This window comes from Neofelis nebulosa, chromosome 9 (genome assembly GCF_028018385.1).
Source record: "Neofelis nebulosa isolate mNeoNeb1 chromosome 9, mNeoNeb1.pri, whole genome shotgun sequence".
Classification (NCBI taxonomy): domain Eukaryota; kingdom Metazoa; phylum Chordata; class Mammalia; order Carnivora; family Felidae; genus Neofelis; species Neofelis nebulosa.
This window is the reverse complement of record NC_080790.1, coordinates 80,076,923-80,093,790: the sequence shown is the minus strand read 5'-3', so window position 1 is coordinate 80,093,790 and position 16,868 is coordinate 80,076,923. Positions and strand designations below refer to the sequence as shown.

Genomic DNA, 16,868 nt, shown 5'->3' with positions numbered 1-16,868 from the left:
AAAGAGAGCGCAGGCGCAGGTCTGTCACGTTATTCCCCCCTCCCCCCTCACCTCCCCGGCGCGGCAGCGGCTGGTTCGGCTCTGGTTGTATTTGAAGCAGAGAGGAGTTTCCGTAACTATGGCGAGATCCGGACAGGAGCAGGAAGCCGAAAGCACAGCTGCATTCAAGGTGCTAAAGCGGGCGATGGAACTGGACTCGGAGTCCCGGTACCAGCAGGCTCTGGTGTGTTACCAGGAGGGGATTGACCTGCTCATGCAGGTCCTGAGAGGTGAGCAGGGAGCCGTGGAGAGGATACCGGAGGAAAGGAACTGGATCCGCAGTTTCTGGGGGTGGAGTGAAAGTTAAAAACCCTTCTTGTACACCACCAGGAAGCAGTCAAAACAGAAGGTTGATATTCTACAGTACAAGTGGACTGGTTTCTTTCAGATTGATGTCATAAAAAAAGACAGGGTCAGTACTCTAGATTTTGAAGAGACAGAATCAAATCTAAATATATAAGCCTTGATAGGACTCAGGTTCGAAAGAAATGTAAAATACATTTTTGGATCCTTTTTGGAAAGTTTGAATATGGATTGGGTAACAAGTTATTGACTTTGTTAGGTAGCATGTTTTTTTCTAAAACTGTCCTTGATTTTTAGAAATGCAGACCGAATTGTCTTGGGAAGGATTTGTCATAATGTCTGAATTTAATTTTAAGGCGGGGGGGGGGGGGGGACCCGGAGCAAATGTGGCAGAATTCTAGCAATTCTTAAATCTATGTGATCGGTAATAAGGGTGTTCGTTACACTATTATCTTTGCTTTTATGTTTAGATATTTTCGTTAGAAGTAAACAAAAATAAAATCACATAGCGGTAGAATAAAATTCATAAATAACGGGTGTACTGAAATTCGTTGTGAGAAATACATAGGATTGTGGGTAGGCACAGCGAAACTCGATCTGTTAATATAGTTATTCAATGTTGAGAAGTACCCAAATAACCATTAACAACCAGTACAATCTCTGGCACATAGTAGACACTCAGTAATTATGTATTAAACTGATTTAAGTCCGGCCCCTGGTCCCCACAACCTGTAGCTCCCAGTCTGGCCGAAGATCTCCCCTGTGTGCCTTTTAGCCTAAGTATTACAGAAGCTTTTGGACAGCAGAGGGCGCTTTTCAGGGGGTGGGGGCTTTAGTAAAACTACTTTGGGAAGGCCCAGATGATGATGAAGATGAAGATGATGATGATGGGGAAGAAGAAGGAGATGATGATGATGGAGGAAAGTAATTATCATTTATGAGTGCTGAGTGCTAGGCACTGTCAGAGCACATGAATATCATGATCTTGTTTCATCTTTACAATTGCCCTGAGAAGTAGGAGTTGATGTTATCCTCATTGTACAGCATAAAATTAAGCTTTTCAGTTCCACCACAGTTAGTCAAAATTGGGAGCCCAAGGCTTTAAAGACTCTGGTATACTGACTGCCAAAAAAAGAGAGGGTACAGTGTTGGTCAGGTGGATCATTGCTTAAGTTCCAGTGCTCTAGGGTTGCCAGGTCAAGCACTACTCAAGTTCTGGCATTCTGGGAATCTGAATCAGGAGAACTATAGTTTTGCTCCTGTGTGCTCTACTGATTCTACAGAGGTTATATAGAGACAGTGACCTGATCTTACAGGTTAAGATACAAATGCAAATAACTCTAGTACAGGAAATAAGTGCCGGGAGAGAGAGATAGACAATGAGGATTTAAATAGTTAAAGGTCATTTGGGGGAGGAAAGGTGGAGGTGGCTTTTGAGGAATAAGTAGAATTTCAGAAATGAAATTCCACAAAGAGTGTTTAAATTCTGTCTGTGCTATTTTTACCAAATAAGTGGTTCACTTTGGTTCATTGTGTGTCTCTAGATGAAGAGTGAGAAGTAAAGTAGATTGAGGTGTGGTGTGGATGACCTTCACTGCCAGGAGATTTTAACTCCTTCCATAGACAAAGAGAAACCATTTAAAGTTTTTATAAAGGAGTGATGTAATTAGAGTTGCATGTCAGGGCTTGTCTCTATTAGGAATATGCTCTTCTCCCAAATATCTGCATAGCATACTCCCTCTTCTCTTTCAGTTTTTTATACAAATAGTACCTTCACTGTGAGGCCTTTCCTGACTTCCTGTGTAAAGTTACAACCCCATCCCAGGACTCCCTTGTTTTCTTCCTTGTTTTATTTTATTTAATAGCACTTATCACAATCTAACATACATATTTTACCAACTTCCTTTTATTGTTCTCTTTCCTCCCACTTGAATGATAGGGGATAATCATGTCTGTTTTATTAACTGCTGTAGCCCCAGTGCTTAGAACAATGTCTGGCATGTGGTAAGTTCTCAGTAAATAATTCTTGAATAAATGAGTGAATATGGCAAGAGTGTGGGGGAGATACTAACCTGAAGAGACTGAAGTAAAGCAGACCAATCGAGGAGCTTCTGCAGGAATCAAGATGAGAGGTGAGAAGGGCCTGAAGGAACCAGAGGGGTGACACCAATATTAAGAAAGGAGGAGACAGTCTGGATATTGAATAATTGGCATTAGGACATGACTAGATGTGGGAGTGAGGTTCCAGTGGAATGGCTGCTGTAAGTAAGCCTAGGAAACTGAGATGTGATGTTTGAGGAATGGGTCTACATTGTTAAATTCTGCCAGCTGATCGAGGGTGATCGTTAAGAAAGGACTACTTTATTTACAGAGGACAGAGAAAATAGAGTATATTTATAGGCAGTTGCAAAGTAACAGTGGAATTTAAGAAAAGAGATATTATAGTCTGGTTCTAAAGGAAGCCCAGAGTATGGTGAATGGAAAAAATTATGTAGGTGATAATGATATTAACAAAATTTATTATTTCCTACAAGCCAGTCTCTTTGATCATTAATCATCTCCCTGTCTAAGGAACAATTTCTCTTTCCGTGTTACAGTTGAGGATACAGACAGGTTGAATAACTGGCCATGGTCACACAGCCAAAAGTGGCAGAGCAGGTTTTGAACTAAAACCATGTGACTCCAGATGCTTTGCTGTTAACCACTATTCACACTGCCTCTTTGTAACAGAGACCATAAAATGCTTAATCCTGATAAAGAGACCAGTTCAAGGTTTTTGAGTTTAAAGAAATATATATAAACCTAGTAGAAGAATATGAGTTCTCATATCACCTTAGGAGCAAAAACAGGATTCCTCACAAGAGATTTATAGATTATAAATGGATAGATTAGGATTTTCTTAAGATACTGAAGTATAGGCATGAGAAAGTAGGGATCTCGATACTAATTTTCAAGTAGAAGGACTTGAAAAGAAAAGAATTCAGTAATTATATTGATATCAATAATTTTTTTTAATGTTTATTTATTTTTGAGAAGAGAGAGACAGAGCATGAGCGGGGAAGGAGAAAGAAAGAGGAGACACAGAATCTGAAACAGGCTCCAGGCTCTGAGCTGTCAGCACAGAGCCCCACGCGGGGCTTGAACTCACGGACCGCGAGATCATGACCTGAGCCGAAGTCGGATGCTGAGCCGACTGAGCCATCCAGGCGCCCCATATTGATATCAGTAAAATGTTGGAAACAACCTGAATACCCTGGGAAGAAGAGAGGTTGAATAAAGTGTGGTACATCCACACAATGGAGTGCTATACTGCTGTAAAAAACAATGAGGAGGATCTGTGGAAGCGATATGGAGTGATTTCCAGGATACACTGTTAGGTGAAAACTACAAAGGACAAAGAGATCTATGGTATGCTATCCTTCATGTAAAAAGGAAGATATTCATGTGTCTCCTCATTTGTTCAAAACAAAGGAAGGACAAAACAGAAACTAATGAGGTTTGTGGGGTGGTGGAAAAGAGGTACAAAGAAGGAAGGAATGGGAATGGGGGTAGCAAGATGAGGAAGGAATAATGCTGCTCTGAATTATTCAACTGTGATACAGAAGCAGGTGGACAAGAAAATAGGTAACTCAATTATCTCTGGAAAATAGTATTTTGACCATATTCTGTAAGGTTAAAGACAAAATGAATTATATACAAACATTGTGTTTTACTTGGTAAATGTTTTTCTCCCAGAGGTAGAAACTACTTTATATGAGTCCTGAATAAGCCAGTATATATATTGTGGATAATAAAAGAAGTTACACATAAGGAGATAAGGACGGCTAGTATGAACCCTGTGGGATCCAAGTTATCATCATGAACTTATGGTTTTTAATATATATACAGATGTGTAGACACGGAAATAAAGGCAGATATATGTGTGTGTTAGTAACCCTATATATATTTACTTTCTAGCCACAAATTGAAAGGATCTGGAAGTAGTGACAGGACTCCCCTAGTGGCAGGAAGTATACTCAGCACCCAGAATTGGATTTCTTCATACCATTCTCCAATAAAAGGAACTTAGGGCTTTGGAAAAATGGTTGATTCCAGGGCTGGGGCAGGGAAAATACAAGATGAGTTTAGAACATTTTGCACCAGAAAGCAAGGAAGTGCTCAAAATATAATGGGTCATGTTGAAAGTACAGGGGTCAGCCAACATGCAGGAGCTCTCAAAGCCAAAGCTGATAAAGTTAGGGCAAGATAATAATATTGCCATTTGCAGCAACATAGATGGAACTAGAGAGTATTATGCTAAGTGAAATAAGACAGAGAAAGCCAAATACCATATGATTTCACTTATATGTGGAATTTAAGAAACAAAACAAATGAGCAAAGGGAAGAAGAGAGAGAGGCAAACCAAGAAACAAACAGACTCTTAACTATAGAGAACAAACTGATGGTTACCAGGGGGAGATGGGTAGGGGGATGGGACAATAGGGGATAGAGATTAAGGAGTGCACTTGTGATGACCATTGGGTGATGTATGGAAGTGCTGAATTACTATATCATACACCTGAAACTAATATTATACTGTAAACGAACTGGAATTTAAATAAAAACTTAAAAAAAATAGTATTGGATTACAACCCATAAAATAAAATAAATATGCATGAGTCAATACTGATACAAATTGATCACTCAATAAATAAATAGATGGGGGAGAATGGACAGCTCTTCCTTATAGTAGCATTCCAGTTTATAAATTAATTAGGAATGATGGAAATAGAAAATCTCTGTTTGACAGACACTGCAGTGATAACTGTTGCAGGCAAGGACTATCAATGGATGCTAAAATTAGGGGGTGAAAGAGTGATGAGAAACAGGATATCTTCCCACAAGATACTTATCAATTATGAAGGACAAAATAGTGATTTTACAGTGGAGTGATCTTTGAACTCACCAGTAATGACATATATTGACATCATGTACCGAGAAGGGCATGCTTTCATGATTTTCTTCCCCAAAATGCATAACCTCAATCTAATCATGAGAAAACACCAACAGCCCCAAATGAGAGACATCCTACAAAATAACTGACCACTGCACTGTTTTCCCCAAATGTCAAAATCATAAAAGGTAGAGAGGCTAAGGACCGATTTCAGATTGGAGGAGACTAAGGAAACATGACAATTAAATGCTGTGCAGGATCGTGGACCAGAAAATGAACTTTCTCTTTCTCTAGTGGGAAAATTGGTGGAATACATATAAGGTTTGTGGATGAGTTAGTAATGTTGTATCAATGTTAATTTCCTAACCCTGAAAATTGTAGCATATTCACATGATATGTTAACATTAGGGGAGTTTGGGTGAAAGGATACTGTGTGCCATTATTGCAGCTTTTCCATAAATATAAAATTAATTCAAAGTAAAATGTTGCTAAAAAGTGGGAGTTTAAAAATGAAATTATTATTGGAAAATATAAGTAATATCAAAAAGAAGGAATGAGGGAACCAGAAGTGATTTGGGGGCGAGGGACTTGGGGTAAGTTTTATTGATAATATGTATTCAAAAAATACCTTACATTTTTTGGGTGACTGGGAAAAAGACTGAGCATGAACTATAATGGGTAAGTCTGGAAGAGAAGCTGGTTTTGTGGAAGAAAGATAGGTATTGTTTCCTGTGTTTTGATTATGTTAAGATTTCAGACTTAAGGTTGATTAGGACGAAATGGTTCTCAGACTCAGGCCACCTTTGTCATCACCTCATCAAATTTGGTATCCCCAGCAGTGAGACACAGTGTCAGAGTTCCCACTCCTAAATAAAGCTGTTTCAGATGCTTAGTGCAAAAATGGAGGTCTTGGTGATCAAACCAAATTTGAGCCCATTTGTGTATTTGAGGATTGAGGCAAACCATGCTAAATAGGACAGGAAATTTGTGGAAGAGTTGGGAAACTGGAAATAATGCCTGTTTAAATAGAAAAACTTTTTGGAAATTTGAGAGTGTATTTTTTTAATTTGTAGGCACCAAAGATGTTACAAAGAAATGTAATCTCAGAAAACAAATTTCTAGCTACATGGATAGAGCAGAAATAGTGAAGAAATACACGGATCAAGAAAAAGAAGGTAAAGAGGCTGTTTTATAGAATGTGTCCATAAGTAAGTGTGACAAAGCCCATTTCATCCAGTGTTTCTGGCTCTGCCTTTTGTAACTCTTTGTGGTCTGGACCATTTATCCCTGGGAGCCTATAGTTTTATTCTGCATTTCCACGTCCCTATACATAACCTATATTCTTAACCCTTTTAGGTGGGGAGGTGATTTTCACACACCCTCTTGAGAATATCTGATGAAAGCTATACATACTGCAGAACTTTGCATGCCATTTTAAGGAATTCACTGCAGATCCTTATGAAGCTTATGTGTGGACTGCAGTTGAAATAATACTACGCAGAAATAGGAAATGTAAATCCTGTATTTTATTTCTATTTCACTTTCTAAAATGACCAAAATGTTAAAGTAGCTAAGGAAACTCCTGGGGCTTCTTTATGATTTTGCTGTGAATCAAAACATTTCAGGAGTGAAGTATTCCTAATGACCAGAGATGCCACTAGTTGTCCTTCCCTACTTACTATTAATCTACTTGTGAGCATCCAGTTTACAAACATATGTCTATAAATGGTCATTACCACCTTTGCCTGGCATAATCCTACTTTTTTTTAGCCAAAGTTACTACTGTCCTCAAAAAACCAGTGCCTCCAGACCTCAGCTGCTCTTCCTTGCTATCCTTATATGGCCCTCCCCTACCTCTTCCTAGTATTCCATATGAGCCCCTACCCTGGGTACCCCCCGCCCCAGCGAGCTCCTCTGTTGAGTGGGAATAAAATTGTATTTCCTTCACCCCAAATTGAAACTCACAATGAAATTTCCTTTTAAAACATTGATGAAATAGAGTACCATCAGCATTGTGGTTTGAATACATTGGGTTAAGTTAACCTGTGTGGGTAGCTTGGCTTGAAAACTGATGCATAGTTGCTAGTAACATTATATCTGTGGAAATACTAGGAAAAAAAATCCAAACTACTGTTTTTTAAACAAACTTTAAATCGGCAACCATCACATAAATTAAGAACTACCATTAGGGGTCATGTTTTTTTAAAAAATCTTAAAGATCTTTGATAACTTACTCAATAATCATTCATTTTGAATGAACAAAAACTATGGAACTGTTTTACTGACCCTGTGCAATCCTAGTCTTGGGTTGTTAAGAAGTGCTAAAATTACTACTTAAAGTACCCTATGGGGTGCCTGGGTGGCTCGGTTGTCTGTGCGTCCAACTTCGGGTCAGGTCATGATCTTGCAGCTCATGAATTCGAGCCCCACATCAACTCTCTACTGTCAGCATGGAGCTGGCTTTGGTTCCTGTCTCCTTGTCTTCCCCTCTCCAGCTCCTGGTTTCTCTCTGTCTCAAAAATAAATAAAAACATCAAAAAAAAAAATTTAAATACTGTATAAGTTCTAAGAAAGACTTCTAAATTCCATGTATTTATATGTTTAATACTTTAGCCTTTAAATTGCAGGACACAGAAAGACTTATATCTGAAGAGAAGGACCACATAGCCACTGAGTTATATAGCTTATGGTTCTACTCATGGTGACAGAATTATCAGCTGTCATTATACATATAGACTTCTCTTGAATAAACTGCCTGGTCTATAGGATTCAGCTCAAGAACCTCTTCCAAGAAATCTCTGGACTTTCCCATTTGACCTCCATGAAGGCAGAACTCACTTATGGAATTCTTTGCCTTATTTATTTCTGTACATATAGCATCTTGCATTGTGCCTCGTATATATGTAGGAGGCATTCAGAAATGTTTGCTGAGTGGAGGAGTTAAAAAAATTAACTTGTATCTGATCCTGATTAATCACTATATGTAAATAGTATAAAAAGAAAATAAATTGTCACTGGTTTTATTATTGAAATTTGTGTTTTTTAGATGGAAAATATCATCGGCAGATTAAAATAGAAGAGAATGCAACAGGTTTCAGTTACGAGTCACTTTTTCAAGAATATCTTAATGAAACAGTTACAGAAGTTTGGATACAAGATCCTTATATTAGACAGATTCATCAGGTAGGTGAAATGTAGAAAAATATGATGAAATGTTACTTAAAATGTATGAGTTAGTAATAACCCATCATGATGTCTTTCAGCTGTATAACTTTCTTCGATTTTGTGAGATGCTTATTAAGAGACCGTGTAAAGTAAAAACCATTCATCTTCTCACTTCTCTGGATGAAGTAGGTATCTGGAAGCATTTACTCTTTCTTCATGAATTTTGTTTAGCTAGGAGATGTAGTTTGAGCAAGGAAATGTGGACACAGTGCTTCAGCTAGAGCTATTTCTTTGGGAATTGTACAACAATAGGCCTAAAATACCTTCAGAAAAATGCTATTGACTTTTCTGATTTTGTTGTATCTTGCATTTGGCTACTTTGCTAGACTATAATTCAAATAGTTTGTTAGTTTAGTTTCTTGGATGTTCTAGGAGATGATCACACTGTCTGCACTATTGACAATTTTGTCTCTTTACCAATGATTATATCTTTTTCTTGATTTACTGTATTGGCCTTCTGGTGGATCATAGCATGATAGTGAGCATCTCTATCTTGATTTTGATTTAAATAGGAATGCTTCTAAATAAACCAGAATTTTAAGATTAACTTGAAGAAAGCACCCCATCTTAATAACTAAATAGCCTTACTAAAACACATTTTAGGAGATAGGATAGAATCGTGTTATGTGTACATTAGAAAAAAACAATTATTTTGATAAAAACAACTGCCATTAAACTGCTTCATACTTTTATTGCTTCTTTGAGATAATAGACATTGAAACTAGTATAGAATCTTTCCCATTTTATCTATGATACACATTGTGTAGCTTAATGATAATTTAAAATAGTAATAACTGAACAGAAAATCATATTTTTCCTATTAACAGGGTAGTGGGAAAGAGCAGCAAAGTAGTGGCCTGCAAGAAATAAAAGAGTCACTCAAGAATCATGGAGTGCTGTTGGAATTAGAATATTCTTCTTCAGTACATGACCGAGAAATTAGGTTAGTGTATAGCAATATTTTAATTTTTATGCAGTTGAATATACTTATTTATTTTAATGCAATATAATTGCATATAAATATTCAGTTTATTAAAATTTTAAATAAAGCACAATTTTAGTATCTTTTCACTTTTTAGGAAAAAATCTGGCTTATTATATCTGAGTTTCATATCTCTTAATGGAATAGTTTACATGTTCTGTTTCATGTGAGAAGAGGAAGTACTTTTCTATTCAAGCATACATATAGTGTTGGGGTATTGGGATAATTTTCTGGTGGCAATATTTAATATTCTGATGATTTTAGTATTCACTTATATTTTATGAAATAATCTCATAGGCATGACAGTATGCAGCAGTGTCTACAAGGAGACAGTATATGCAGGTATTTTAGTAATATGTTCCTCTGTTTCACACAGTAGCTTTCATATGTTTATAGTGAGTGCACCTTTAGTTTTAATGAAAACTTAAGCACAACCTAAATGCAAAACAGCTGAAAATGCAGCTGCTGTGGTTGAAGCAGAGGTCGGGGTCCAGAGCTCATCCTGCGTATGTCCTCCATCTCTAGGTAGGGAAACCCCTGCAACACACCATAGCCTGACCTGAATACACTTAGCAGAACAGGAAAGTTTTATCAGAGATCTGAAATTCAAGAATAAGATATAATTTACTTGACAAACTTGTTACCATCTAATCAAACCAACTAATGGTTTCTTTGGACATTTTATTTCATTGTAGACACGGCCCATGAATAACTCCAAGTTTGGTTCAATTCATGCCACTGGAGAAAATGATTTTCTTTGTTAGGGGGAAATTTTGCTGACACTTACTACACTACACCTTTGATAACTGTCTGACTTAAATGTCTGGAATATAATACTGTATACTATTTCAATAGGTTTAACAATGGATGGATGATTAAGATTGGAAGGGGACTTGATTATTTTAAGAAACCACAGGTAGGATATAGTCTTATGAGTAAGTATGTTGCACTTTTTGTAACATTTTAACAAATGGCTTTGGTCTTTTTTATAAAAAAAAAAAACAAAACACCTCTTTTCTTCTCTTCTTAGAGTCGTTTTTCCCTTGGATATTGTGATTTTGATTTAAGACCATGTCATGAAACAACGGTGGACATTTTTCATAACAAGCACACAAAAAAAATATGATGGGCAGTAACTTAATTTGCATTATATATTTATATTTTAAGTGAATATTGATTTTGGGTTTTTTTTTTTTTTTTTACTTTGGACAGATCATTTCTGTAATTATGTATTCAATAATAAATTTTTACATTTCTACTAATTTATGGATTCATTGTTCAGTTATGTAACCAATCCTAAATATTTTTTATAAATACATTATTTAGTGGATTTACAGGGTTTCTAGTCATATGATTAATTTAAACATTTTACCAGCTTTTCTCTTAATTTGACTATTGGGGAATGAATCAATAAACAATGAGAACCTATTAGGAAGATAAATTGGATGTTAATCTTGCCTCTGGGTAAGACATAAAGAGTCCAGGAGGAAAAACTCATGGATTAGAGTACTCTTAAAAGACAGATGGGCTTGGGGCACTTGGGTGGCTCAGTCGGTTAGCGTCTGACTTCAGCTCAGGTCATGGTCTTGCCCTTCCCGAGTTCAAGCCCCACATCGGGCTCTGTGCTGACAGCTCAGAGCCTGGAGCCTGTTTCAGATTTTGTGTCTTCCTTTCTCTCTGCCCCTCCCCAACTCACACTCTGTCTCTCTCAAAAATAAACATTAAAAAAAAATTTTTTTTAAAAAGAGAGAGATGGGCTTGTAGTTCTAATAACCAAGGAAAAAATACTAATTTTATTACAATTAAGTGTTTTTGGCAGAAGTACATTAACATTGATTTATCCAATATTACCTAACTTCATAAAGGCAAATCATCCCAATTATACAGATGCATTTTGCATCATTCAACCTTGGCTGGCACATTTGTAAAGCTTTGCGTCTTAGAATCAACTATTCTGGGTAAGCTCATCCATCCAGATGCCAGATGACTGGTTGGGGACAAAGACTAGGTTCCATGGAGATAGGCTGGGATTGCAGACTATCACATATGGAGAAAACAGAAGATTGCATTCAAGATTAAATAGCATGGAGGACCTAAGCCAGGTAGAAGCCACGGGAATATGATTGGGCAGAGTGGTCCTGGGTGGCTTGGACACCAGATTTATGTTTTACCTTTGGGAACCAGCAGTCACCTGACTGACTTGGCACAAAAGACCAAGAAGGAATTCCAGAGAAGTTCCTAATATTTTTCTTTAATGTGTTCAGGTTCACATGCTGATAATGCTAAACCTGAAAAGACTCAAACCAGTTTGCCAAGTTTTATTATATTGGAATTCAGGGTCTCAGGACAGCACTTGGAACAAGTGTTGGACTTAATCAGAAGTTACTTTCGGGGCGCCTGGGTGGCGCCGTCGGTTAAGCGTCCGACTTCAGCCAGGTCACGATCTCGCGGTCCCTGAGTTCGAGCCCCGCGTCAGGCTCTGGGCCGATGGCTCGGAGCCTGGAGCCTGTTTCCGATTCTGTGTCTCCCTCTCTCTCTGCCCCTCCCCCGTTCATGCTCTGTCTCTCTCTGTCCCAAAAATAAATAAAAAATGTTGAAAAAAAAAAATTAAAAAAAAAAAAAAAAAAAAAAAAGAAGTTACTTTCTGCAAAGTATCGTAGCTTAGCTTGCCATCCTGTAGACATAGAGTGGCTTTTCATTCAGGTGAGAACATGTATTAGACCTCCTTATTTTCATGTTAAATAACAACTCTGATTTCTTCTAGAGCATGTGAACGTATCATTATAGAGACTCAGCAATCTGTAACTCTGTGAAATTAACTTTTATCCAATCTACATAGGAATCCTGCCTAAGAGTTACTGATACTTAAGGGAGAGCACCTAACAGACATGCTATCGATAATACTAGATATTTGAAATCCATCCCCAGGTCCAATTAGGACATCAGAAGTCTACCAGATGCAAGTTACTTATTAAATACATCAAGAAATGTGCAAGAGCTATATGAGAAAACTATAAACTTTATGGAAGAATATAAAAGAAAACTAGGGAAAAACAAATGATATTCTCAAAATGGGAAGGTTTAATGAGATGTCACTTCTCCCTAAGTTAATTTATAAACTAAATGACAAAGACACTAACACTAGGAGACTTGCTTGACCAGCCAAAAAGACATAAAGCTACAACATATATATTTTTAACTGTATGGACATAAGAATGGACAAAACAGTAGCAAAGAATAAGGAGTCTGGAAACATCTGGGAGAGGAAGTGAATGTGTGTAAGAGCCCTCAACATACAATAAAGGTGTTGTTCATATTAGTGGGGAAAGAGTAGACTAGTCAATAAATGTTTGGAAAAAACATTAGGTATCTACCCCACATAGAGGTTATTGTGTTAAAGAGCCAATTAATTAAAAAAAATTATTTTAGCTCCACTAAATGTACTAAGTATAACATAAAACCCACGAATTATCAAGGAAAGGAAAAAGCAAAAGATGTGATCATGTAAATAGTTAAAACTTGACTAAAGAGACCATGAAAAGTTAAAATGAGATCAAATTTACAGCATACAGAGAAAAGGGTTAATAGTATTAATATATAAGAAAGATACCAGGGGCGCCTGGGTGGCTCAGTAGGTTGAGTGTCTGACTTCAGCTCAGGTCATGATCTCATGTCTCGTGAGTTGAGGCCCCATGTTGGGCTCTGTGCTGACAGCTCAGGGCCCAGAGCCTGCTTCGGATTCTGTGTCTCCCTCTCTCTCTGCCCCTAACCCACTTGCATTCTGTCTTCATCTCTCAAAAATAAGTAAACACTAAAAAAAAAAAAAAAAAAAAAAAAAAAGAAAGAAAAATAGCCAGCTTTTCAGGAAGTAAGCTTAATCTTGCCTCTTTAACCTCACCAAGGACTTTGTCCTTTGAGCTATCTCCTTCTCTGCTCTATTGTTGCTGCCAGTACATATATCCCCAACTAGACACCTATTTCTTTGTTCTTCATGAACAAACTTCTTCAAGTTCTCTATTCAATTTTTTCCCATTTTCTACCCACATATTCATACTTAACTCACTTCAACCAGGCTACCCAGTCACTCCACTGAAAATGCTCTTGTCAAGGTCAACAGTGACTTCCATATTACCATATCCAGTGGCTACTTTCTTCCTGTTTCTTGGCCTTTCAGGAGTATTTGACCCAGTTGGCCACTCCCTTCTTGAAACTCTCAAATTCTAAGAAACCCATTTTTTTTCCTCCTCCATTGGCCTTCTCCTAAATTACATACTAAGTAATAACCTCTTTTTTTAAATTTACACTCTCCTCCAAGTGATTATACCAGTAACTTCTTAGTGAAAAGCAACAGAAACTGCTCTTACCTGATGTAAGCAAAAAAGAGATTATAAAGAATAGTGGGTAGTTCAGTCTATCAACACAAGAGCTACAGACTTGGCCTTGGAGGTTCTGCAGTGGAAAAAAAAAAAAAAAAACCACATCTAGAATCACAACACAGAACTAATCAGATGATACCACTGCTGACTCCAATGCAAGGCCTGGCCTGAGTAGCCTTATTATTACTTATATCATTTAAAGTACAGGGCAATACACTGTCAGCCTCAGCACCTTTGCTGCCCCCAGATATTCAGGCTCCTGTCACTACTGCCAGAGAAGGGTTTTCACCATCCCAGGTTCTCTGCATCATGATCCATTCAGAATCTGAAGCAACTGCATCTGATTTTCAGAGCCTAAGTCCTGTACCCTCACCCTAGATTCAAGAGAGGCTAGGAAAAGAGTACAGTGAAAATTTCAGTTCCCATAAAGGGGGTGGTGGTGTTGGTTTGCAACTTCTGGAGTTCTCCAAGTGAAATTTTGAAACTGACCTCCATACACTCAGGGTAAGGAGAGAGTGAAGAAAGAGGCAGACCTCTCCAGATTGGTAGGGGGGGTTAATACGCAAGGGAACTTACATATGAGGCTTGTCTTGTGTGGCTACAAGATAAGTAATCTCCACACATGCCTTTAGAATCTCAAGAGTTCATGGAGGCCCCGATGGGATTCAAGTCACATATACAGTCCAGATGGTCTCAGTAGCCTATTACTCTCTCAAGGCCGAGTCCTTGAGGTGGTTCCCAGTGTGGGAACAGTGGGAAGAACATATATTCCAAGGACAGGGACGGTGTAAGGAGCCTCTGATTGCCCATATCCAGTCTGAGGGTCAACTGGCAGTCACATCCTTTTGATGACCTCTCCAACATCTGAGTTCTACCTCCTGCCAAGGTTTATAAGGTGGACAATTCCCCAGACATATTAAGGGGACTGAGATGCTAAACACTTTAAGCTTCAGATGAATTATAATAGTTCACAATTACCATTTATATGGCTTAAAATACTATTTGTATGCTGTCAACTCCTAAATCTATAAACTAAACCAAAACTTTTCTTTGGAGTTGTGATCTCATATATTCAGCTGGCATTTCATCTGGCATCTCAGAAGCACAGGCATTTCAAATACAGTAAAACCTTGGATTGTGAGTAACTTGTTCCGTGAGCATTCTTCAAGATGAGTGAACATTTCTGATAAGTTTTAACTCAATAAACGTGTGATATCTTGAGATACAAGTACTATGTGATGCCGAACGTCACATGATCACTCTCTTGCTGTGGGATTGTGGGTGATTGTCTCCTATGCTTGGATACTTGGTCTCAGGCCACGGTGTTGGGCAGAAATCAGTGATTTTTCAAAATGTTGGAAAGTGCCCACAACTGGCATTAGTGTATTTTATGTCACCTCAAAGCACATGGACAGTCCTTTGCTTTTCCATACAGGAATAAGCTTAGGAATGCTTTGCTTCATTCTAGGTCAGGCTGCCTGCAGATACAGACCCTTTCCTCTGCTGCCTTATTGCCAGTTACATTACATACAGTATGACAAGAGTTTATTAATACTGTACTGTAGCCAAAAGCCGTGTGAAACATATACAATGGCAGAAAAAAGGTTGAAAAGAAAGATGGTAAGGAGGAGATGATTACAGTGGAAAAGGTTAAGAAGGAAATCATCAAGAAGTACGGACAAGGTATGTGAGTGGCCGAAATTGCAAGATTTTATAAGAAGTCTATGTCTGCATCTTGTCTGCAGAGGAAGAGGAGAAAAAGGCAGAGGAATTCTTCAAATGAGATGAGGGAGATGTGTAAAATGTGGGAGACCGTACACAATTTTGTAGAAAAATCACCACCCAAATAAGGCTGTAGCAGTACAAGCAATGAATCTGTTTAATGACAATGCAATGTCACATTTCTACAAAATCTTCAAAAGGCAGCAAGAGCAAGTGTCATTGGATAGGTTCTGTGTTAAAGTTGCATGAAAAGAGAAAGATTCCATTGAGCCAATAGATAACAGAGGTTCGTTAGTGATAGTGAAAGTCGTCCTACACAATAACCCTACTCTCTCTTGTCTCCCTCACAGCAGCCACGAAGGTTTTCAGAGGTAAGTGCAGGTTAATTTATTTTTCTTTATATTTTGTATTTTATTATTTTACATTATGTTACAGTATTGTAATCATTTTTATATGAATATTTTTGGGTTGTGGAACGAATTACCTGAGTTTTCATTATTTCTTATGGGGAAATTTGGTATACAAATGCTTTGGATTACAAGCATGTTTCTGGAATGAATTATGCTTGCAAAACAAGGTTTTACTGTAAAGGATGTTGCAACTGAACTTTGGATACACACTCCTCTACTCCCTGTTTACTCCCATCCATCCAATTGCTCAAATAAATCTAGAAGTCATTCTTGATTCCTCATTCTCTTTTATCTCCAGGTGGAAAAAATCAGAAAGTTCTGTGGACTCTAGCTGCAAAACATACCTTTTCTATTCCAGGTGATACCTGTTAAATTTCCCCTTTTGGAACTTGAAGCCCCTACAAACTTTCACCTGATGATATCCTTGCTCTTGAGAAACAAATGGTATCAGAAAATCATGAGTGCGGGGCGCCTGGGTGGCGCAGTCGGTTAAGCGTCCGACTTCAGCCAGGTCACGATCTCACGGTCCGTGAGTTCGAGCCCCGCGTCGGGCTCTGGGCTGATGGCTCAGAGCCTGGAGCCTGTTTCCGATTCTGTGTCTCCCTCTCTCTCTGCCCCTCCCCCGTTCATGCTCTGTCTCTCTCTGTCCCCAAAATAAATAAAAAACGTTGAAAAAAAAAAAAAAAAAAAAAAAAAGAAAATCATGAGTGCTTTATTGCACCGAAGCACATCATATCAAGATTTTTTATACCTTTCTTAGAAAATAACTTTCACGGGGTGCCTGGATAGCTTAGTCGGTTGAGCGTCCGACTTTAGCTCAGGTCATGATCTCACCATTCATGAGTTCAAGCCCCGCGTCGGGCTCTGTGCTGACAGCT

General features: G+C 38.1%; 1 protein-coding gene across 3 annotated transcripts; it reads left to right on the top strand.

The window, feature by feature from the left end:
* Positions 1-29: 29 nt before the first annotated feature.
* On the top strand, positions 30-10,648 carry MITD1 (microtubule interacting and trafficking domain containing 1). Of its 3 annotated transcripts, none has more exons than XM_058684395.1 (7): positions 32-269; positions 6,349-6,450; positions 8,322-8,458; positions 8,539-8,625; positions 9,328-9,443; positions 10,338-10,398; positions 10,513-10,648. In XM_058684395.1, the coding sequence occupies exons 1-7, from the start codon at positions 119-121 to the stop codon at positions 10,606-10,608; spliced, it is 750 nt and encodes a 249-aa protein (XP_058540378.1). In that variant the 5' UTR covers positions 32-118; the 3' UTR covers positions 10,609-10,648. The 3 variants fall into 3 exon arrangements, with proteins under 3 accessions (XP_058540379.1, XP_058540378.1, XP_058540381.1); XM_058684398.1 differs by lacking the exon at positions 32-269 and adding an exon at positions 798-3,750; XM_058684396.1 differs by lacking the exon at positions 6,349-6,450 and having other exon boundaries at positions 30-269.
* Positions 10,649-16,868: the final 6,220 nt, after the last annotated feature.